This window comes from Etheostoma cragini, chromosome 4, assembly GCF_013103735.1.
Source record: "Etheostoma cragini isolate CJK2018 chromosome 4, CSU_Ecrag_1.0, whole genome shotgun sequence".
In the NCBI taxonomy this organism is placed as follows: Eukaryota; Metazoa; Chordata; class Actinopteri; order Perciformes; family Percidae; genus Etheostoma; species Etheostoma cragini.
In genome coordinates this window covers 5,858,609-5,875,530 of record NC_048410.1, presented here as the reverse complement: position 1 = coordinate 5,875,530, position 16,922 = coordinate 5,858,609, and the positions used below count along the sequence as shown (strand labels likewise).

The window sequence follows — 16,922 nt, the reverse complement described above, 5'->3', positions numbered from 1 at the left end:
CTTTAAGTAGAATCCATACCAGTTTAGTACTGTGCCAGAAATACCAACCCAGTTTTCCCAGTCTCTTTTCAATCATTTTTCTTAAATTGGAAGGTTTGGCCTTATAATTGTCTACACTGGCTAAATGACTGTAGTTTTCAGGACCTGTGAGAAGATACCTGAGGAAAGCCGTGTTTACAATCTGTAGCAGATCTGAAGCCAAACAATTTGTAACATTTTTGAGTAAGCCTAATGGCAACATGTAAGGCAGCAGGAAGAGAATTTCAGATGTTTTATTTTAATTGGTTTTAAATTGACACAATGACCAGACATATCATGTGGAGTGAATTGAATTTTGTGAGTGAAAGAGGAAGCAAAATTATTGGATAACTGTACAGATGCTACTGATACTGGAGGGTTTTTAACCTTTTAAGCAAACAGAGCATGTGCATTATTATTGTTTGTTGGCAATAATGTTTGTTTTTAATGCATTTAGCTTTTCCACACTTTTTTGGTCTTCTTCTTACCAGCGTGTCATTTATCCATGGAGAATGGCATTAATAACATTTGTAAGTTCATTGACTTAGACCATAGACTGTAAAAAAAAAAGACCCGTGATAGGGAGGGTGTGGAGAAGAAAAGCTGAACGAATGTTTCACTCGTGTTTTCAAGCGTTTCGTGATTACCTGATTAAATTTATGTGCACGGAGACAGTGCTGTCAATGAAAACACAGGAATAATCAGATTGAACAAAATCAGTCAACTAACCTTGGAAATGTCCAGCCATGGAGACAATCAACGCTCTTTTATTTTGACAAGTATCCGGATGTTGTAGGTGACGTGTGCGCATGTCCACCCTCTTGCCACACACGTGAAGTCAAAGAAGGCTCGGGTCAAGGCATGTCGAAAGCTAGTACGTATTTCATCGGCATTTACTAAATGTATTCGCTCAGTTAATAACTGTTGATGGTTTTAAATGGATTCAAATGGATTCTGTCGTTTCTTAACGTTTTACAGAACAAAAACGAGCTAAACGTCTCGGCTTTATCGGAAAATTTAAGGTAAGCACTAACGTTTAGAGGCTAATGTTGTGGCTAACTTCTAGTGCTGTAGCTAGGTCAGAACCTGCCGGGCAGTTGAGCCTTAACTTTAAAGAACACAGCCTAGTCTGATAACAGGACTTCCCAGCTCCATGTTAGCGTAAGTTGTATTGTAATGGGTGCATAAGTAACACATTGCGCAGACTGCAAAGTACCTCCTGCAAGGCTTGGTGTAAATGTAGCATTCAACCGTAGAAGTTTTGATAAATAATCACCAATAATGTGGATACAATGACTAAGTGGGTAAAAGCGAATAAAAGAACAGCTAGCTAGAAAAGTCTGGTAAGTACAGATATACATCACTTAGCTGTAATGTATCCTTACAAACCATAAAAAAACAACACATCCAAAATTTAAGATATCCAGCCTCCTATATTGATGTTGTTATAATATTGAAATATATCCCAGCCTTTCTTGTCTCACGATACAATATTATTGTGTATTTAATCCTATTGCGATATTTTCAATATATTACAATTTATTAGCTTTTTTTCCAACTTCAAATTTTGTCCTCGGAGGAAGGCTTTGTCAACATCTATTCAATCGAAAACTATACTTTTCTCTGTTTGACAATAAACTCACTCACACACACACACAGACTACTATTCTATATATATACAGTAAATGAGATGTTTAACAACCTAGGTTGTATTGTGAGGTCTTTTATAATTAACTAAAATAAAGTATATTATATTTTACAATACATCTTGTGTTTTCCTGCCTGCAGACTAAAGATGGACAAAAGGATGATGCTTTAGGGCGGACAAAGAATTCAGAAAAGTCATCTGTGCAGCATGTCAAAGTCAGCAGAAACCCAGATGAAATCCGGAAGCAAAGGGTGAAAATTTGAAAGCACTGCCTGTACTTATATTTGATGTTACACATGTTGATATTAAACCAATCTCTCAATTTGTACATTTTTCTAATAAGCTTCAGGAACTCCAGGACAGGCAGAAAATCTCTAGAGAACAAGACCTGATGAAGAGAAGGAACTTGCAAAGCTTTCAGAATGACATCCTTCAGCGACAAAGAGAGTTTGAGCAGAAGGTAAATGTCAGCGTATTTAGTGGAAACAGACTGCCATTACAATAACTCCTTATTGTGCAAATTGCCACAGTAGTGATTTTAGTTTTTTCTTTGTGTTCACAGGAGACAGAGATGCAGAGTCTGGAGAAAAATGTAAATTTTGAAAATGAGAATTCAAGAAAGGCATATTATAGAGAATTTAAAAAGGTACGTAATTGCTCCTTTAATGCAACAAGCTGGCTCATATCTTATAAATATTTCAATTATAGGCGTTTGCATAGAATTCTCACTCTGCAACTTGAGAACTTTTTCTCCTAACTTTTTAAAAGCAGTCTGAAAGTCAATGAATTTCGGAGACTACTTTTTTAACCATACACTGCCATATCCTCATATACATACACACATAGGCTGGTTTAGAGTTCCTGACTTATAAGTAACTGTGTTCCTAAAGCTTTGACACATGGTCAAATGGAGTTTTGAACATGAGCACCGTGTATTAAAATTACATTTTTTTTTTTTTAAAGGTAGTGGAGGCCTCAGATGTGATTTTGGAGGTTTTGGATGCACGTGACCCTCTTGGCTGCAGATGCCCTCAGGTGGAGCAGGCAGTTATTCAAAGTGGAATGAACAAGAAGATAGTTTTAGTACTTAATAAAATTGGTAAGTTGGTTAAAGAAATTTAGAAAGTACTGTATATCCTTTCTAGGGTTTGTCTTTAATTGCATAATTTATTTGCATAAGTTAGTGTTTTATTTATTGTATCAAGTATTCAATGTTGACTTAGAGGATTTTTCCTTTGATTGTAGATTTGGTGTCAAAGGAAATTGTGGAAAAGTGGATTAAGTATCTTCGTAATGAGTTTCCTACAGTAGCTTTCAAAGCATCTACTCAGCAACAGACCAAGAACTTGGTAGGCAGTTATATATTCATATTTGGATAATCTAAAATGCCAATTGAGATTTAATTAATTATAGTTATGGTATAACATAATTTCACAATATTTCCCTCTGCCGTGTGCCATTGACAGAAACGCAGTAAAGTTCCAGTTACACAAGCCACCACAGAGCTTCTTAATACCAGTGCTTGTATTGGTGCAGATTGCTTGATGAAGCTACTTGGCAACTACTGCCGCAACCTAGACATAAAAACGGCCATCACCGTAGGTGTTGTAGGTAAGCGCCACATCCAGCAATACACCAGCATCTTTCTGTGTATAAGGCGAGGTTGTCTAAAGTGAAATCATTTTGCCACTCCTGTTTTGTAGGTTTTCCTAACGTGGGAAAGAGTAGTTTGATCAACAGTTTGAAACGGACACGAGCGTGTAATATCGGAGCCACTCCTGGTGTCACCAAGTAAGTTTACAATAAGATGTTGATCCCACACTGTAAGATCCGGTTTGTTACCTACTAGTCTTGCTGACGACTTTGATGGATTTTAGGTGCCTTCAAGAGGTGCATTTGGACAAACACATTAAGCTTCTTGATTGCCCCGGCATTGTCATGGCAACTTCAACGACTGATGCAGCCATGATTCTTCGTAACTGTGTGAAAATTGAACAGCTTGTAGATCCTCTTTCACCTGTTGAAGCCATCCTTCGACGCTGTAACAAAGCCCAGGTATGCCATGTCATTACAATCTTTTAGACTGTTGCTCGATTGTGTCTTTTGCACACTGCCATAACAGTTGTTCTGCCGGATATACAGATCATGGAGCACTATGGAGTTTCAGACTTTCACACAGCTCTGGAGTTCTTGGCAATGCTTGCTCGACGTCAAGGCAAACTTAGAAAGGGAGGACTGCCTGACACTGACAAAGCCGCAAAGAGTGTGCTATTGGACTGGACAGGGTGGGTAAAAAGGGATTTTGGAAGTTTGACAAATTACAATCAACCACTGTATTAATTTCAGCATGTTATGTTATGTTATGTTATATAGGGGAAGGATCAGCTACTTTACTCATCCTCCAGAGACGCACACTCTTCCCACACATGTCAGCGCTGAGATAGTTACAGAGATGGGTAAAGCTTTTGACTGGGATGAGCTGGAAAAAGGAAATCAGGAGGTTCTTGCAGGTAAATATTACTTGTAGTGGAATCAGTTCCTCAGGATAATCCAGACCTCCCTGTCAACAGTTTTCATTTGGCTGCTTTCTTTGGTAAAAAGTATTTCCAAAGGCAGGTATTTCAAAGCCTCCTGGAGCTATCAGCCCCACTAGATTTAAGTGAGAACATGTATTTAACTTGTGATGATTAAGTCACAAAAGGACATTTAAAATATACTTTTATAATGATATAATACATGGTTAAGATTAGATTAGACTAAAGTAGACTAAGATTACATTAGTTTTGTCAGATTATCTGGCTTCCATTGTCAATACCCACAGAAGCAGTAGTTGCTCTAAAGCCGGATTTGCTTTTCGCTGTCTTTCAGAGTCCTCTTGTCCTGACATCCAAATGGGATTTTGCATGGAAACCACTGGAATGACACAAGGTGGCCAGGGTGAAACACTTTCTGACCAGGAAGTGGTGGCGGGCTCCTTGGAAGAGCCAGAATTTCAAGATGAAACTGAATCCATGGAGGATAGCCAGGACCCAGAGGTGTGAAACAGTTTAGTCCTGACAACTTTGTTAATTTCAGTATGTTGTGCGCTTTGCAAATGTGTAAAATGGGTCTCCTTAAACTTTCTTTCCTGCTCAAATAGTTTGGTCCAATGACAGTGGAGATTAAATCTCAGAGGTCAAAGACTGTCTTGGCTTTAAATGAAACTGCAACCAGGGCTCCAGATTTAAAGGATATCTTAGATGTGGATCCTCTACAGCAGGGTCAGGCACTTCTGGCTGCCGGCAAGAGGAGGAAAAAGCAACAGAAAAGAGCTGGTTTGTATAAATATTGGTCTCACTCTAATACTGTATACAGCACTGTGCAAAAGTCTTAGGCAAGTGTGGAAAAAGGCTGTAATTTTTTTATCAATTTACAAAATGCAAAGTGAGTAAACATAAGAAAAATCTAAATCACATCAATATTTGGTGTTACTTTCGTTTGCCTTCACCCTGCCATGCATCCCCAGCATACATCGGGGATGCATGCATAAAAATTAATTCACACAGTGGCGGTTAGACAACCTAATTCTTATGACACCGTCCCAGGAGAGAGCTGCACTCCACACAGTAGAGGCTGTGAAGCATTTACAAACACTGAATTTGCCATAAACTGGCAAAAGGGTTTGCCAATCCCCTCACAGGCGGTAGTTTATCCGGTTTAGGTTACTTTACTGGTACCTGTGGGTAAAGTAGGTTTACAGTCTATGGGGCAGGACATCCTTAAAACTTTGTAGACTGCCATATAACATACAACACACAAAACATATTAAGCAGACAGTAAAATATGAATAAAAAGAATGGAAAATAGTATGTGACCAAAGTGCTTTTGCATTTTGTGTAAGTAGTTCTACAAACTGTACATAAGTTTAACACACGGCAGACATGAGAAGGAGAAGGAGCAGCTGTTCGTTCACTATGTAACACTCACGGCTGTCTCACCAGCTGTGTGAGGTTATCACCCCCGCTGTTAGCATAAAGGGAGTGGCTTCCGGGCACACTCCATAAGAGCGTTAGCGCCCACGGCCCTCTTAAGAGGTATGACAGAGGCTGACATCTGCGCAATGGCGTTTTGGGCATTTCCGTCCGTGACTTTTTTTTTTTTAATCCTCTTTCATTGCACGATGTGTCACCATGATTCACTCTGTCTTATCCGCACTTAACGGCATTCGATGCGTTGTTAAATCTGGTATGCCATTGTCTCCATTCTCTTGCACCAGATTGCCATGAGGAATTTGCATTAATTATTGATGATCTTAATCTTAATTATGGAGCACCTTCAGAATCCATGCGGCAGGGCCTCACAACATTAAGCAGGCCAGCCATGGAGATAGCCCATCAGGTTTTTATGCAAAAAAAACAGAATTTTGTTACATTAAAAAACCTGTACAATGTGAGAAGGAAGAGGAGCTACTATATGCTATCTCCCTGTGGATTTTGGTGTCACAGTTGGCATTGACTACATCAGCTTCACCCTTAATAAGCCTATGTCACACTTCTTGCTTCCGGAACGCGGAGTAGGGAATCAGAACTTCCGGTCAGCAGTCCCTTTCTCCATAAAGATTTAGATTATCAGCCATAATGTCTAAACCATCCAAGGTAGACCACAAGCTACGAGGTTGTGAAACGAAAGTTTCTGCACCTGTAGAAATTAGAAGACTGTATGAAATCCTCCTTCTTTTAAGAAAAACATGTTTTATTTGTGATCTTATGGAGAAACACTTCACTACCTACAATCCTTAGTGTAACAACAATGGCTCTGATTTGTTCAACTCACTGTTACTATAGAAACGTTTACCATTCCGCAAACCCCATGGATGTATTAAGAGAACAGTGAAACCACGAACAGCTAGAATGAGCTTCTACCATTAGTCTATTATAATTTCTGTACACGGTCTTGTACCTTTTGCCGTTTTAAAAATGTTTTTTTTACTTTGAGAGTGTTAATTTACAGTCTGAACCACATTGCCGTAGGTGACTTCAGGCAGGTGGCGGAGGAGCCGTATCCCCACTCAGAAGTTCTTCCGGTATTCAGTTGTTGCCTGACATAGGCCTAAATCAACATCTCTTAGAAGGCAAAGCCTATACAAAATAGAACGATAGTTGTGTATTGTAACTCCAGATTCTATGAGTATAGGCATAGCCCTCTAAGATCCAGGCCACCTGCTTCACTTACATTGGCTGAAGAAAAATGTTGATGTTGGGAGCAGATCTCTGGCCTGCGGATGTAAGAGGCCTGTGCAGGGCGTGAAAGAAATCTTCAAGACTGTGCATGTGTGAGGGATAAACCCAATAGCAACAGCTCCTAGAGGGCTATGCTTATACTCCTAAAATCTGGAGTTACAATACAAATACTATAGTTTTATTGTAAACACGCCAATATGCCTCTTTTACTCCGTTTTCAAAATGGCAAAAGTAAAACAAATAATACAAAAAAGGGTTTTAAGACCACACACACACACACACACACACACACACAGGCAAGCTTCTGCAAATAATAATGCATTTGCTGTATAACTGACACTAATTATAGTTCATCCCTATCATGCAAAATTACATTAATATGTTTTCTCTTCTTTTTTCTCTGCAGACAAAATTGCCACCAAACTATCAGACACCTTGACAGCTGCAATGGACTTCTCATTTTCAGATAGCTGATTAAAATAAAATACTAAATTTGTAGTTTGTCATTTTTGGATGCTACAGGATTGTGATACAATCTATATGCAAATATTTAGCTTCAGGAACCCTCAATCTTTCATTAAATTTCATCAAATTGTGTTAAGTTGTATTTCACTAGTTCATTAATGTTCCTGTTCAAAACAACCACTGAAAGTATTGCTTTTAGTACAAATTGCAGATTCTTTTTATAACGTGCAGCAGGGGATTTACACTTCCATATCTAGGAGCTTTTTGTATATTGCACTTTAACTTGAGATCAATTAAAGACATTCATTCCATTTTTATGCATCACAAATACACTAGTTTGCATTGGAATACTAGAGTTTTGTCATAATTTTACTTCTGGTATACCTGCACTATATAGACCGTTTTGAAAATGTAACCTCACAGCAGTCAACGTGTTCCGGGTAACTTCCGTCAGATGACCTCAGTCCATCGGCCCAAGATAAACAACACTGTTTAGTGCCGTGGCTAGCGACTGTTAAGGAGCTTGTATTCAGCGAAATTAAAGATGGCAAAGAAACCGGAGGACTTCGGAGGTTTATGGCTGTGATTACGATAAACAAATCTCTAGCCACAGTACGTTTTTTTTTTTTATGTCTCAAATTATTTAACCAGTTAGATAGCAATAGCTTTTTAGGCAACTAACGGATGCTAACTATGGTGCTGTCATAAGCTAGCTTGGCAACTTCCTACTTTTACTTTCTCGTGACTGTCCTAATTTAAGGCGCTGCTGATACAGTCTAAATAATTCAGAAAGAACCAACCTGTTTCAAGTTGGCGATCCTGTGGCGACGATGTAGCTAGGCCAATTGGGAAGCCACTGTAAAGCGTAGATATAAAAACTAGCAAGCTTTAGCGTTAACGTTAGTGGACGTGGGCCTGTCAACAGCACTGAGCTTTCTATTGAACTCTGCTGTCATGACGCGAGATTAGAGCTCACCAAAAATAGAGATGATGAAAACCGCAAGATAGCTAACAATTTTGTGTATTTTACGTGTCTAAACTTGTAATACATCTAACCCTAAATTGACATGACATAAGGTAATGGTAATTCAGTCTCTGATATGTTGTCAGACAACGACCACTGTTCGCGTTCATTACAATCTGAGCTAACTGACACATACAGTGGTGCTCGGAAGTTTGGGCACCCCAGGTAAAAATGTGTATTAATGTGCATAAAGAAGCCAAGAAAAGATGAAAAAAATCACCAAAAGGCATTAAATAACAGACATATTCGCATAATATGTCACAAAAAGATGTTACTTCCATCATTTATACTTTCTAAATAACAGAAAACAAAAAAAATGGCGTCTGCAAAAGTTTGGGCACCCTGCAGTGTTTATAACATGCACCGCCCCCTTTGGAAAGCTGAGACCTGACAGCATCATGGATTGTTCTCAATCATCGTCTGCAAAGACCAAGTGATGTCAATCTTAAGGTTTTAAATAACCAGACTCATCTGACCTTACCCCAACAATCAGCACCATGGCTTCTTCTAAGCAGTTGTCTAGAAAACTGAAAATAGTTGAAGCTCACAAAGCAGGAGAAGGCTATAACAAGATGGCAAAGCGTTTTCAGATGCCAATATTCTCTGTTCTGAATGTAATTAAGAAATGGCCGTCATCAGGAACAGTGGAAGTTAAAGAAAGATCTGGAAGACCAAAAAAAAAAATCTGACAGAACATCTTGCAGGAGTGTGAGAAAGCAAGTCAAAACCCGCGTTTGACTGCACGATCCATCCAGAAAGACCTGGCAGACACTGGAGTTGTGGTACACTCTTCCACTATAAAGAGATACTTGTACAAATATGGTCTTCCTGGAAGAGTCATCAGAAGAAAACCTTTTTCAACGTCCTCACCACAAAAATCGGCATGAGCAAAAGTACGTTTGGAGAAGAAAGGGCACAGAATTTAATGAAAACAACCTCTGTCCAACTATTAAGCATGGTGCTGGATCAATCATGCTTTGGGGTTGTATTGCAGCCATTGGCACAGGGATCATTTTACGAGTAGAAGGAAAAAGGGATTCAATAAAATTTCAGCAAATTTTGGACGCTAACTTGATGCCGTCTGTGAAAAAGCTGAAGTTAAAGAGAGGATGGCTTCTACAAATGGATAATGATTCTAAACACACCTCAAAATCCACAGTGGATTACATCAAGAGGCGTAAACTGAAGGTTTTGCCATGGCCTTCACAATCTCCTGACCTCAACATAATTGAAAATCTTTGGATAGACCTTAAAAGAGCAGTGCGTGACAGACAGCCCAGAAATCACAAAGAACTAGAAGACTTTTGTAAGGAAGAATGGGCGAAGATACCTCAAACAAGAATTGAAAGACTCTTGGCTGGCTACAAGAAGCGTTAAGCTGTGATACTTTTCAAAGGGGGCGGTACAAGGTAGTAGATCTGCAGGGTGCCCATACTTTTGCAGATGCCATTTTTTGTTTTCTGTTATTTTGAAAGTGTAAATGATGGAAATAAATCTAACTTTTTGTGAAATATTATATGAATGTCTAATCTGTCATTTGATGCAATTTGGAGATTTTTCATCTTTTCTTGGCTTTTTTACAAATATACAAATTTTTACCTGGGGTGCCCAAATTTTCGAGCCCCACTGTAGGATAAAGCAATAGTGATGTTCCGTTTTGCACTCTGCAGACATGTAAACAACTTGCAAGTTGCAACGATGCCTTTTCAATTGTGCGGCTGCATTTGGTTTGGAAACGTAGAGCATGCATTTATCAATTTTACTCGGACAGGGTAAAATGTCTGTATCAGGTGTATTGGCTGGGTCTTTGTGTAAGGGCTTTATAAGTCCACGCTATTGTAGAGGAAGGTTTTGGAACAGAGGCAAAACTGTATTATGCACTGTATAGCTATAGAGTTAAAAATAATGCCTATCATCAAGCATTACAGATAACAAATGAGACAAACTGGATTGGAACTAAAAAAATATTTTTGTCATTGAGTACTTCCGAGTTGGCCTACTTCTTACAGTAACATTTTTTTGATGTGATAATTTCTATTGACAAAGACAGTATAATTTGTTCCCAACCATCAGCAGTAGGTGGACAGGGCTTTAAAGCTTATTGGTGGTCTTGAGCAGGAGTCCCTGCTTATCCTTTATTGCTAATTCTATTCTATAACCTATTTTCATAAATGATTGAATGAAAATACAAAATTTCTATTGGAAACAATGTTGTAAATACCAGTTTTGGATCCACATCTGGATTGGCCTTCAAAGCATCTTCACTAGAATACTATAGTGGATGATTTTATGGATTCCACTGTGAATTTACACAAACATGTTGCATACTTTGAAATACTGGTATTACCCATCTATAATGCTCCTTTGTTCTGTTTGTTTTCCTGCTCCATCTCTAGATCTGGGTTGCTCTCTTCAGCCATGTCGTCACGTGTGTTGCTGAGGCAGCAGCTGATGCGAGAACAAGCCCAGGAGCAGGAGCGACGTGAGGCCCAGCAGCAGGCCTCTGCCTCTCAGCTCCGGGCCTCTGACTCCACTCCAGCCATTTCTGTTACGCTGCCCCCAAATGCTGCCCGTCCCCCTCCAGCACAGGTGCCTGTGGAGGTGCTGAAAGTAAGAGTACCTTGTTTGTATGCTCATCACTTGTGTTCTTTATGTAGCGAAGTCTGATTATGTCAGAACATTAGCTCTTAATAACTCTTCAAATGATCAGGTGCAGACCCACTTGGAGAACCCCACCAGGTACCACATCCAGCAGGCACAGAGGCAACAGGTGAAGCAGTACCTCTCCACCACTCTGGGCAACAACGCGACTACTCAGACCATGGGTGTGTCCCCTGTGCCGCAGTCCAGTTCTGCCCCCGAAGTTGCTCCTACTGCCAGCAGTGTCCCTAACAGTCCTATGGCTCTGCTGAACATCGGATCCAACAAGGAGGAAGTATGGACAATTCTTGCTTTCATACGAGTCGTTTAACTTCTTGTTTGTGGGTTTGGTTTGGTGGTACAGCAGATTGCACAACCTTGTCAATAGTTGCATTTCTGCAAACTTACAGTGCAATTTTGGAGAAGTTAAATGTCTAACCTTCTGTTAACTTCTAGCTTAATTACTTTTTGTTTGCTTTGCAATATTGTGTCCGAAGGTCCCACTTCGATGATGCATGCCTTTTGTCATCATACCCTTGTTGGCCTGTTGTCACAATAAGATGATAAATACCGCACCTACAGTTTAATCTTGCAAGCACTTCTCTTGTACACACACACACTCTTTTTAGTTTTAGATTACAAAGCACAAAGCATACATACTGTAAATATTGATTACTCTGACAGATTTAACCCTAAGGACTTAACTGACTGGGTTTTTCTCTCATCTGCTTTATCTAGATTGACGATGTGATCGACGACATCATTAGTCTTGAATCCAGTTTTAATGACGACATCATTACGTTGATTGACTCAGGTCTTCAGTTGCCCAGCACGGTATGAAGAACAATGTACTTATTTAACCGTAAATACTTTCTTTTAAAGTCTCCTTTTCTTTAGGTTTACAGTTACAGGATAATACTGGACTTAAGGTCAAGCCCATTAACGTTTTATAACCAAAGTGTTTTTTCTGTGAATGGACAGTCTCTTTCATGTGTGGAATTCTGAAGTCGTAGGAGTAAATATATACTTTTGACACTCAGTTTCAATTCGTCACAAAAGTGCTGCCTGGGCGGGGTAAAGGTATCCCATGATACAAGACAGTGGAGAAGGGAGACCAAATGGATAGTACTCATAAAATGGTACATTGTAGCTGCCAGGTTAACAACTCATTTGTCAGATAGAAAGAACTTAAAAACTTTGCTGAAAAAAATATATACATAAAATGAGGATTATGGTGATGCTTTTGGAAGAAAAGAAAAAGAAGCACAGTAAGGTAATGCTTTTTTGAAATAGCAGCAGGTTTTGTTCAGCTTTAATATGTTAGAATGTAAAATATATAATTGGATTTTACATTTTTATCCTTCAACAGCATTTGTTGATTCAAATTTTAATTTCAAAATGTCATTTTAATACCTGCCTTATTGTTGTGGCATGGTTGCTATAATTTATCTGAACCACTTACCCACTTTGATTCTATTTTTGAATGTGTTTTGAACTTTTAAGCAGGGATGGAGAATACCTCATTTTACATATTTGCTTCTCGGCATATGGAAATCAGTGACTATTTATTATAACGTGTTTATTTCCTGTAGCTCCCAGGAAATCTTTTGGATATATACCACAGCCCTGGAATGGCAGCACCTACTTTCACTGTCAGCAACTCCTGCCCTGCTGATCTTCCAAAAGTTAAAAGAGAAATTACTGGTACAGTAATGAACTTTTACAAACTTTTGACTTCTTGCCTTTTGACTTTTTAAGTTTGATAATATTTAATTGTATGGAACACTATGAATCTGTCTTTCAGATGCAGATAACAAAGCACTTATGAAAGAAAGGCAGAAGAAAGACAACCATAATCTCAGTAAGTCAGGCTTTATTTCAACCATTTTGAGAACTTTGTTCAATGTGAATGCTGTATTACCATGCATATTAAAAGTAATAATCATATTCCACTCCATGCTCTTTTGCCTGTTTCAACACTAGGACAACCCATTTGGTCTTTTAATCTTTTGCTGACCACACATCAGTATTATTGATGTTGGCAACTACCTAAACTGACACAAACCAGCCTTGGGAACAAATATAAGACATGTACTTTAAAGTTTAAGTTAGGTCTATGTCCCATCAGCTAACATTGAGGGGGCAGGCTTTATGACCTAAACTGCAGCCACCCACTAGGGGGCAATCAAGATGTTTTGGCTTCACTTTTAGGGAGCTGTTATGTCATCCATCTTTTTATTTAAACTATATGATACCAAAAAATGCTTGCTCAGTGATAACTGATTGTTGAAGGTATAGTTAAGTATGTTGTTTTCCCTCTCTGCCTTGACTTTCTTGCTTGTCTACAGTTGAGAGGAGGCGAAGATTCAACATCAATGACCGTATAAAGGAGTTGGGTACTTTGATACCTAAGTCAAGTGACCCGTAAGCGCAGTCAGATTTTTTCAAAAAGGCTATTCACTTTCCGTTGCTTAGTCACTTGATTAATTCAAAATGATGGAATTTGATTTTTAGAATTGAGTCCCTTCAACTGTTGTGTACTAAAAATATTTTTTCTGTGTCTGTTGTGTTTCTTTTCTTCACTGCGTCTACAATATATGTTTACTGATATCACAATGATGTCAGCGAGATGCGCTGGAATAAAGGCACCATACTGAAAGCTTCCGTAGACTACATCAGGAAGTTGCAGAAGGAGCAGCAAAGAGCCAAGGATATTGAGATGCGTCAGAAAAAGCTGGAACATGCAAACCACAGTCTAATGTTACGCATCCAGGTCAGTATTTGTTGGTCAGCTGTGTTAGAGGGTGGCATATCCAAGACTCAAATACAGCTGCTATGTGTCACTTAACACTTAACTTTTAGACCACAGTGGTGGCACTGCACAGTGGAGTGGGTCCCCAAATTGCATGTTTTGCAAAGATGCAAATACATACCACAGGACTAGTGTATACACATTTCTGCAGACTACAGAGATGATAAAGCAACTGTGTGGTGAGAATCTGTATTCTGTTTACCATGTGTGTTGCTGAGCTAAGTTTTGATCCTAAAATATTTAGCACTTAAGGTTTTTAGGATTTTTTGTTTTTACATCTACAAACTAGAAACATGTCATCTGGTGATAGATATGCCTTAAAGTCAAAAGTCTTTTGTGTTAGTAAACTAATATGATATTTTCTTCCAAAAACTATTTCTTATTGAACAAGAGATGGTGTTTGACGGTCATTCACCACAAATAAGTTGTGTGCAAATGTAGGATAAACAAAATGAAGTCCCTCAAAGTGCTACTTCCACCGCCCTATTATCTTTTCAGTTGAGGTCAACAGCATCCCATCCTTACTGTACACAGCTTGGATGGTAACCCGCTTCCTCCTCCTGAGGTGGCAAACAGTTTTCCAGAAGCCCCTTGGTGCCGACCAAAAGTCCTTCTCCATGTCTTCTCTGAACTTCTCCCACACCCGCTGCTTTGCCTCTTTTACGGCAGAGGCTGCAGCCCTTTGGTACCATGCAACTGCCTCTTAAGCCCTCTGGGATAGCATATCCCAGAGAGACCCCTTCTTCAGTCGGACGGCTTCCCTGGCCACCTGTGTCCACCAGGTTGTTCGCGGTTTACCGCCGCTTGAGGCACCTAAGACCACAGCTCTCCACCGCAGCTTCAGCAATGGAAACTTTGAACATTGTCCACCTCCACAGGGAAGCCTGAAAAGCTCCGCCGGAGGTGTGAGTTGAAAGTCCGTCGGCCAGGGACCTCCTCCAAACATTCCCAATTTACCCGCACTACCTTCGGGTAAATTGGGATTTAGTCTTCCCCCACCCCCTGACCCAACTTACCACCAGATGGTGATCAGTTGACAGCTCTGCCCCTCTCTTCACCTGAGTGTCCAAAACATACGGCCTCAGGTCAGATGAAACAATTGTCCCCGTCCCCCCCACCACCACCCGCAGGCGTAGGGAGTCGTCCTCCAGGGTAAACGCCAACGTAGCAGCACTCAGCCGTGTGCTTGTGAGTATCCTCACACCCTGGGCAACTCCAGAGTAGAAAAGAGTCCAACCCCTATCCAGGAGTATGGTTCCAGAACCGAGACTGTGGGTAGAGGTAAGCCCCACCAGGTCTAACTGGTAGCGCTCCACCTCCCGCTAAAGCTCTGGCTCCTTCCCCCACAAAGTAGTGACATTCCACGTCCCCAGAGCTAGTTCCAGAGAGGAACCATCACCTTATCATTATTTAGTAACTAAATAAGTTAAATTATTAGTATTATAAGCTAAAATTTACTTTTTAAGGTATTGTTTATTGTAGGGAAATTACTTTGCGTTACTCTACTTACGTTACACTCCTGAGTGTTATTACACAACAACATTTTCAATAGGGTAGGGTACCAATCACATTTTTACCGATAACTGTACCTGGAATTTGGTACTTCTGTAATAAGTATTCATTTCAGTAAAAATAATTCCATCTATCTTTGTCTACTTATCCGGTATCAGGGTCAGGGGGCGCAGCAGGTCCAGCAGGGGACCCCAAACTTTCCTTTCCCAAACTTATCCTATTCACTTAGAACATTTAGTTATTTATTTTGAACATTTTACTCTCCACACAAAATAAAACGTCTCCTCTCCCAAACCAGTCCCCACAACCTATCGAATCAAATAAATATTAATTTAATTTTGCACTGCTCTGTAACTTTCTTTCTGTTGTAGTCGGTTGTTATTTTCTATCTCTTTTAAACTGCTTTTCAGTGTTTTGTGTAAAGCGCCTTTGAATTGCCTTGCCAACTCCAGCCTGTTAGTCAGTCACCAGGGCATAGAGAACACTATTATGCCTGCCTGTCTCAGAGGAAATGTAACGGAATACGATTTGATTTAAGTGTGCTCTAAGCAGTGTCACTCGTGTTTTAGGCAGCAACATTTGTTGTCACATACATCAGACACAGCTGCCTGTCCCCAGAACACACTGTAAAAAAACGCGGCCTCTGTAGACAGCCCAGGATCTACAAAGGGCAACGAAAACAAACTGCCCACCTGCACCACGAAGCCTACACAAACAGGCTTCCAGCGTTTCGACAAGAAGGATTGGGGGGGTTGGGGATGGTGGGGTTAGTGCGCGGAAGCACAGAAGGGATGGGATTGGACGAGGAGGAGGAAGGGGCAAGCTAGTCTTGTTTTGTTTGAATATACTTCGAACGTCAATAAGAAATAATGTCACCCAATATTGCACCTTTTAATGTGATTTGGTAGTTCTGACGTATTTCTGTCAATAACCGAAGAAGTACCTAGTTCAGTACCCAACCCTAATTGCAGAACATGGCACCTGAATGTAAATGCGCTTCGGTTCTTTACAGGAACTGGAAATGCAGGCACGTCTCCACGGCTTGAGCTCTGATCCCTCTCTGCTGCATCAGCAGCAGGTCCCACATAGTGGCCCGTCTCTGTCTCCTAGTGCAGGAGGAGTCTCCTCCCAAAATCTCCTAAATCTGGGCGTGGCAGGCATTGGACAGCCTCTGCCAGCCTCCTTCCTGTCCCCGCCCTCCTCGGACTCTCCTGCAGGAGTCACCATCAGCAGCCCCCTGGACCTGGACAGCCTGAGCTTTGCCGAGCTAGACGACACCTCTGCCTCGGCACTCTATCCTGACGTGGGCTTGGGAGACATTCTAATGGACGATGGGTGCACCCTGTCTCCAGAGAGGGCGGTGGAGCCTCTGTTTTCTCCTTTGTCACCAGGTGCCTCTAAAACCAGCAGTCGCAGCAGCAGCCTTGAAATGGACGAGGACTTGTGATGAGCTCTGTTTGGCGGTCAGGGACTGTCTGTAAGGACCAGAATGTCAGGAAGTGCAGTCTATCCTTAAATAACGTGAGTCTATTTCTAGGACTGTAGAACTGAAATCAAAAAAGCAAAAATAGCTAACAATAAGAT

General features: G+C 40.4%; 2 protein-coding genes across 3 annotated transcripts; both read left to right on the top strand.

Annotated features, from left to right (window-relative positions):
- The first annotated feature begins 788 nt into the window (after positions 1-788).
- gnl3l (guanine nucleotide binding protein-like 3 (nucleolar)-like) lies at positions 789-7,378 on the top strand. Its single transcript, XM_034868726.1, has 15 exons — positions 789-892; positions 997-1,040; positions 1,807-1,917; positions 2,010-2,126; positions 2,229-2,312; positions 2,630-2,765; positions 2,912-3,015; positions 3,133-3,277; positions 3,370-3,457; positions 3,544-3,721; positions 3,809-3,951; positions 4,040-4,176; positions 4,535-4,701; positions 4,806-4,980; positions 7,292-7,378. Exons 1-15 carry the CDS (start codon positions 880-882, stop codon positions 7,357-7,359), a joined length of 1,710 nt encoding a protein of 569 aa, XP_034724617.1. The 5' UTR covers positions 789-879; the 3' UTR covers positions 7,360-7,378.
- A 406-nt stretch (positions 7,379-7,784) lies between these two features.
- Positions 7,785-16,922, top strand: tfe3b (transcription factor binding to IGHM enhancer 3b). 2 transcript variants are annotated; one of them, XM_034868734.1, is made up of 9 exons: positions 7,785-7,962; positions 10,771-10,984; positions 11,085-11,309; positions 11,753-11,848; positions 12,607-12,718; positions 12,819-12,875; positions 13,363-13,438; positions 13,640-13,787; positions 16,351-16,922. In XM_034868734.1, the coding sequence occupies exons 2-9, from the start codon at positions 10,793-10,795 to the stop codon at positions 16,783-16,785; spliced, it is 1,341 nt and encodes a 446-aa protein (XP_034724625.1). In that variant the 5' UTR covers positions 7,785-7,962; positions 10,771-10,792; the 3' UTR covers positions 16,786-16,922. The 2 variants fall into 2 exon arrangements, with proteins under 2 accessions (XP_034724625.1, XP_034724624.1); XM_034868733.1 differs by having other exon boundaries at positions 13,622-13,787.